Here is a 7,337-nt window from a genome sequence, read left to right as displayed (position 1 = left end):
TTGTCAGTACCCCGGATGAGAGGTTGGGCATTGTTTGGGTTATGTTGGGAAGGGAGGACTTGCCACTTATTAGGATGCTGGTTTTAATAGCGGAAAGGTTTTTTGAAAAGAAAGGATCATTAGAGAAGGAGAAAGTACTGCTGTTAAAGAGGGATGGCTTATTAGATATAAATGGTTTATTAGAAAGAGAAGGCTTAATAAAGAGGAAGGGGTTATTAGAGAGGAAGGGGTTATTATAGAGCGAGGGGTTATTAGAGAGGGAGGGCTTATTAGAGAGGTAGGGGTTATTAGAGAGGGAGGGCTTATTAGAGAGCGAGAGGTTATTAGAGAGGGAGGGGTTATTATAGAGCGAGGGGTTATTAGAGAGGGAGGGGTTCTTATAGAGCGAGGGGTTATTAGAGAGGGAGGGCTTATTAGAGAGGAAAGAGTTATTAGAGAGAGGGGGAGGGGTTATTAGAGAAGGAGAGGTTATTATAGAGCGAGGGGTTATTAGAGAGGGAGGGCTTATTAGAGAGGAAAGAGTTATTAGAGAGAGAGAGGGGGAGGGGTTATTAGAGAAGGAGAGGTTATAAGAGAGGAAGCAGTTATTAGAGAGAGAGAGGGCTTATTAAAGAGGTAGGGTTTAATAAAGAGGAGAGACTTTAGAAATGATTAAAGAAAGAGGAAAATCAGAACGAAGGGATATTATTGAGAAGGAATTATTATCAGGAAAATTTTTATTTTAGAGAACTGGCTCACTATTTTTTTTCATGATGCAGACGGTTGTAAATAGCGACATAGTATGGGTTATTTCAGTTTAGCAACACCTGACTGAATGAAATGAGTTAAATTGTCTCTAATCTTACCCGGGTCGATGCAAGAAGCATTGATGAGTTGGTCCATGATGCTTTTTAGGCTTTCCTTGTTTGCTTCAAAATATTTTCCCTCTGTTGACCAACCCCTAATGTCGTCTCTAAATCGCCTCAAAGTATATTCAGTTCCAACTGCTAGGCCGATCACGGTGACGTCTTTATCTTTCAAACTTTTAGCCATGTCATTGGCAAGCAATCCCTCCCCGTACTTCCTATGGCTGTACTTATCACCAAACGTGTCCTCTCCGCGGCCTCGGATCGCTTCACCATCCGTGAAAATCATAACAACATCCCCACGATCCCGTCGGTAATTTCTTGGACTGACAAGTGCAAGTCTCTACATGGGATAAAAATTTTTCCACTGAGCTTTAAAGGCATCAAATAGCGAACTGGAGTTACTGGTCGAGTCAAAGAGTATCATAAGGGACGCTTCGGTACACCTCGATACATTTATGTCTTGGCTCGTTACATCAAACGCTTTCCGGTGAGCAAGAAGAAGAAAGGTAAAAAATAAAGGCAAAAGGAATGTGAACAATGAAGAATCCTTTTTCAATATAACCAAGGAGCAGCGTGGCAGCGTCTTCAAACAACTTAGCATCAAATGTGGTATAAAAACTGCCTAAAATAGACAAAAACACTTCTCGACGTTTCGATCTGAGGGCCTTCGTCAGAAGAGTTAGTATGAAGGCCCTCAGGTCGAAACGTCGAGAAGTGTCTATTTTAGGCAGTTTTTATACCACATTGATGATGCTAAATCCTTTTTCAACGTTTCATAGAGGGCATTCGTTTGAGACACCATTTTCAGTAAGATCTCTTTGTAAGGCGAGAATCGTTGTTCAAGAAGACTTTTTGTTGGCCAGGTTTGCAAACGAGATCTTGCCTTCTTTACGGACAATTGAAAAAGTCAAACTGTTTCCGTACATTGGAATAATGATATAACCCTTATCTCACCTCATCAGCCATTTTTAACGCCATTCCAGTTCTTGTACCATCACCAGATATGTCATCGTATCTCAAGCTATCAAGATATGCTCGAAGATCCTGCTAGTAGGGTCAAAAGCGAAAGTCCCGTGACCAACTTTCGGCTAGTAAAGTCTGATGATTTATTTCCGTTTATTATTGTATTCTGCTCAAAATAAGCTTCTATGCCGGTCTGCAAATGATGGGGACAAATCAGTAAAGCGAAAAGTTTAAAAGCTTTCATTGGCCGCCATTTTGAAAAAAATATATTTTGGTAAATAGGCATTTTGACGGCAGAAATGACGTTTTTAGCAAAATTTAATTATCAACTACTTGAAAAGCTGCATTAAAACATCAATATGAGAAAAAAGTCGATATAGCCGTCTTTTACACCAGTATATCACAAATAAATCATTGGTACATTATAGTTATATTACATAAAGTATACCGCAATAAAACTGTTCTAAACAAGCTTTTATGTCAGAATACAGACTATTCAAGTTCATCCGACGAAGTGTCAAATTCTGAATCGTTTAAGTCAAATGATGCTTCAGATTCAGCCTCAGAATCAGAAATGTTTTCAAAAAGTTCCTCGTCTACCTTGGGCAAAGAAACCGGAAGGGAAGGCTGTGTATGGCGTACTGGTTTACAGCGTCCATTCACCAGTTCCCATCCATGACCGATAGGCGAAGGATGCGTTTTTTCTTCAGGGTGGCGCTGAATGTATGATAGGTAATTGGCTCGCATGATGTGTTGCTTTAAACTGTCCAGATCTGGAGGAAGTCGCCTCAACGATTTCTTCTTTTGTGCTTTCCATTTAGCCGCGCGGGACATGTCTAGTGATGAACTATGTGTATCACCATAGACAAAGCGAATAATGAAAGAGATGAGATCATCCAAGACGTCTGCTGCCAATGGAAGGTTCATCCCACATTTGGCAAGCAATTTACGGGCTTCGGCGTTTTTTACCAACTTTGCGTAAATTGTCGCTTTTCCGTGACCATAAAAGCAGCTATTGGAATCACATCCAGTCATCACGTGGAACGGGATTAGGCATTTGGCGATTTCTTCATTATCGCACATTGCCCTACAGCAAAGCAGTTTCTGTTTTTTCTTAACGCAGAGAATACCAGAAAACTCCCGTGAAACAGCTGCTGCTTGAACATATACATCGGTATCTGCGGCGTCTATTACCACGGGGTCGTTGTTACCCGATGCTCGCAAAGCTGCGTAGACCGAGAGAATGATAGTATCAGCTTCGCATTGATCGAAAGATAGATCTTGTAGGACAACAGCAGATGAGACGTTGGTACATTCCTTGCCAACTGAATAGATGAACACTTGATGCAAAGACTGCGCGACTTTCGATAGATACGATTTAATGAGGTTCTGAAGACGCTTCTTATTGCCAGAACTACAAAGGAATGTTTGAAACTTCTTGGCAGACGGGAACTTGTCACCTAATTTGATAAACACGTTAGGGATGTAAGCTTGTTTCTGGGTACGAAGCTCATGCTCGTCATCTTTGATGGACTCCGCCCGATCGTACGGATCGTTTATGCAGATAATAGTGGTGGAGGCAACATGGCGTGTAACGATTATATTGACAACTTTGTTGGCATAGTCGTTCCATGTATAATCAGAGCCGTCAGCTTTATCTCTTTCTTCTGCCGTGGGAGTCGCGAGTCGCCAAATCATCCCCATATCAATAAGAGCAGTGTACGATGTAAGAGTAACAGGCCGCTCTATCAATTTCTGGAGAATCTTGCTCTTCTGGGTTTTTCTAAACGTACCGTTGACGTGAAAAAGCGTCAGGCACTCCTCGGTGATACGATATTTCATAACATCACACAGCGATATCAGGCCACTAACATCAACGAGATTAACTACGGATGCCAATGCCTGGTTTTCCATTTCACCTTCATTCGCTTTACAACATTGTCCAGATTTTCTCGCTGGTGATTTGGCGAAAGTGAGACGGGAATTGCGTTTGATGCGATCATTAATGGATTTCTCTTTCGAGTACACACGTTCCTTCATTAATTCTCCCAGTTTTAACTCACCATCAAGCTTTGCTGACTTGAAATCACGGATTACTTCTGGAGCAGCAGGTATCGCCGATTGCAATGTTCGCAGATTTGGAGATGCTGGGTCAAATGGGAAACAATCAAACTCTTCGATGCATGAAACAAGATCTTGAATCGCCTGCTCATCCTTGAGCAATCGGGTTGGAGCACACTCGCTGTGTTTTCGAGATAATTCCTTACTGTTCACCTCGTTGTGAACAGCTGCACGAATGCGACCAAGATTGTTGGCATTCCTAGCATCAACCATCAATTGCTTTTCGTTTCTGAGGATGGACAGCCAACCAGCCTTTAACTTTGAACCTTTGTTCATTGTCATCTCAATCCACAAATCCCAAGGTATGGAGGAATAGGGATTACCTGTGATTGACTGGGAAAAATGTGAAGCAAAAAAATCGCTTTCATCTGGAGGTAATGACACTAACACAGCCCAGAAATGTGGAAGCCAACGACCATAGTGGGTCTGATCGTAGATTACCATCCAGGGCATCATCTTTCTGAGTGAAATCAGGTACTCCTCCCAGTTGCATGTGTGAACAGCATAAACATTCATCATCAAAGTTTCCACCATTTCCATGAAATCAAGCCAGTAACTGGCCATGTCAGTGTTTTCGATATTCTCAAACATGTTGGCAATGAGGTTGTCTATGGATGGGTCGTCCTCTAGTTCCTGGTAAGCAGTGGAAAGGATCTCTCGAGAGTTCGTGTCTGTGTTACGAAGAAGAGTTAGGCGATCCAATGTTGGAGTTTCAAGCTGTGACTCTTGAAAATAGCGTGTTAAGAGAAGATGCATAAGGGCCTCGTACATTAGCGTTAAGCAACGTAGAGCTCGACGATAATGCTTCCCTCTCAATGCTTGATCGACAGAACCTTCGACGATGATACCTGCAGCAACCAATACCTCAGCCAGCTCGCACCCTTTATGACGTTTGTATATCGTGTAAATCATAGAACACTGGATGTGGAAAGGACCGAGAAATGGAATGATTTTTCCAAATTTCTGCGGATGTTCACTCTTAATCTCAACGAGCAGTGTATAAACAGGTTGATCGCCGACAACTACTGCGAATGGCATGTTTTTTACTCCAATGGCATTGTTCACCTTGATCATAACATCATTCAGAACTGATTTCTTTGGAGGATCTGGATAGGTCATAAAATAGTACGGCTTGCTCTTTTCAACGAAATCTGCAAGCATGGCTTGTAAACCTGCAAAACCCGGAACAGTTTGTTGTTTGGGTGGGGGACGCCCTCCTTCAGCCTTACCACGAACCAACGTGTGAATCACACAACGTTTTCTTTGCGAGTCTGTACCATTAGCATTTGACTGAACTCTACTGCTGACTGGTGGTGGTTCACCACGTTTGCGAGTAATGTAGCGATCGTGTGCTACCATATCTTCCGTAAACTCTTTAATCTTGGACGACAAAACTTTTCGGTCCTTTACTCGTTCACGAGACTGCAAATCACGATGCTCAAGAGAGAGAGAGCGGTTGTACATACATAACGTTGGTACGATGAGATGTGTCGCCGCCAGTCAAGGTATCGTTTCGAAAATCATCATTGTCAACGACAATAACACCTGGCGTATTCTCTGCGATTTCGTTTGGGCATTCATTGCACAATTCGATGTCATGAACTGCCCAGGCGTCACGTAACAGTAAAACGGACGCATAATTGATTCCCAAGCCGCATTTATGGAATAAATCGACTAATTCTTTACTTCGTGTAAGTCCGTGTAAAGTCATTGTTAGATTTACTGCTGTTGTTGTTGCTTTCCCAGTCACATAGTAGGTGATGAGTGAGGCAAGGGCACGCGCTCTTACATCGTGACTGACCTGACCAGGTTTCTTAAGTGACGAAATAAGGTGGGTAAGAAGAGGCGGGAGCTCTTCTTTTTGCTCTAATTCAGCAACTTGTGGAGGCCACGGGACTACTGTCGTCTCTTTCACGTCATTCCTGAGTCTGTTGGCCACATTTTCTATGAGTTGTTCATCACTAATCCCAAGCGAGGATATAAATGCGTCAACATAGGAAACTGCACCGTTAGCATCGTACACGACTTCGCTATGGTTTTTCTGCTGTCGTTGGTGAAATCCTATGTCCTCTCCAAATTCACGTAACAACATATCCTTCACATAGCTAGATTTCACACCAGATGTTTCAAAACCGTAAGTCCCAACAATTCTCTTGTAATCACGAAGCAGGCTTTGGAGGGTTCTGATCTCATGTTCTTCAAATACAACACAACGGACATGGTCTATAAACATTGTTTGCGCCTCGCGAAATGTTACTTTGTTCAACATGACGGGCTGTTCTTCAACTGCCATTTTTTGATAGCAACCAACATATTTCAGCCAACACTTATGGTGGTACCTTATTTCTGTTGAAAAGGGGTCAGTGACAGAAACGATAAGGCGGTTTATTCGATCTCTCATGACATCATCTTGAAGTACCACGGTATGGCTTTTAAATGCGTTCCAAGCTGGTAGATATGAAATAAGAAGCCACTTTCCTGTTCGTTCCGGATGCCTTTTATCTTCTCGCTTCATGCACCATACGCAAAGATGCTTGTCATGAACAACACCAACGTTAGATCTTAGACGTTTGGGAGCAGGCGCCACCACAACTTGTTCGTCTTCCTTACAAGACGGCAATTGCTCTTCTTCGCGTTTCTTCTTTCGGTTTCTTGCTCGATTCAACTTCTCGGAACTTGATATATCAAGTCGACATGAAGCATGCATGTGTCTGCCACTGGGCCCATTTCCCCAATCTACAGTGTCATACACATTTCCAAATCTGTTCAGACCTGATTTAATTTTAAAATATAAGAATCATAAAATAGCATAATGCGTCCGTCAGGTTTTTGAAATGTAAATGGTACGGCTATGATGTAAAAAATTGTGATGTATTGTTGCCACCATGTTGAATGAACCTTTTAGTAATGAATAAAAAGCGTGACAGATAAAGCATTTTTTTACAACTGATTATTTTATAGCTATATATGTACCTTTCCAGTTTAACGCTTTAGTTTTCAGTTTTTCCCATGCTTCTTGGGTCAAGTTATCGATTGCATTTGAGGAATCACATTGTTTCCCACAATTTAGAATGCATAAAAAATTTGGGGAACTCATTTTTTGCTCTTTCGGAAAAACATTTTTAAAAAACAAGACAGAAAAACGACCAGGTTTAAATAAAAAAACAGTCAATACGTCATGTAATATAACTATAATGTACCAATGATTTATTTGTGATATACTGGTGTAAAAGACGGCTATATCGACTTTTTTCTCATATTGATGTTTTAATGCAGCTTTTCAAGTAGTTGATAATTAAATTTTGCTAAAAACATCATTTCTGCCGTCAAAATGCCTATTTACCAAAATATATTTTTTTCGGCCAATGAAAGCTTTTAAACTTTTCGCTTTACTGATTTGTCCCC

At 41.5% G+C, this 7,337-nt stretch overlaps 1 protein-coding gene across 1 annotated transcript; it reads right to left on the bottom strand.

Moving 5' to 3' along the window:
- Positions 1-2,264: 2,264 nt before the first annotated feature.
- LOC114527028 lies at positions 2,265-7,055 on the bottom strand. The gene has a single exon (XM_028548598.1). The coding sequence runs from the start codon at positions 5,394-5,396 to the stop codon at positions 2,304-2,306; it is 3,093 nt and encodes a 1,030-aa protein (XP_028404399.1). The 5' UTR covers positions 5,397-7,055; the 3' UTR covers positions 2,265-2,303.
- Between the last annotated feature and the right edge of the window lie 282 nt (positions 7,056-7,337).

Source organism: Dendronephthya gigantea, unplaced genomic scaffold (genome assembly GCF_004324835.1).
Source record: "Dendronephthya gigantea isolate DGI-Jeju-01 unplaced genomic scaffold, DenGig_1.0 000042F, whole genome shotgun sequence".
In the NCBI taxonomy this organism is placed as follows: domain Eukaryota; kingdom Metazoa; phylum Cnidaria; class Anthozoa; order Malacalcyonacea; family Nephtheidae; genus Dendronephthya; species Dendronephthya gigantea.
Note: the sequence above shows the minus strand (reverse complement) of the source record. Positions and strands in the feature narration are given on the sequence as shown.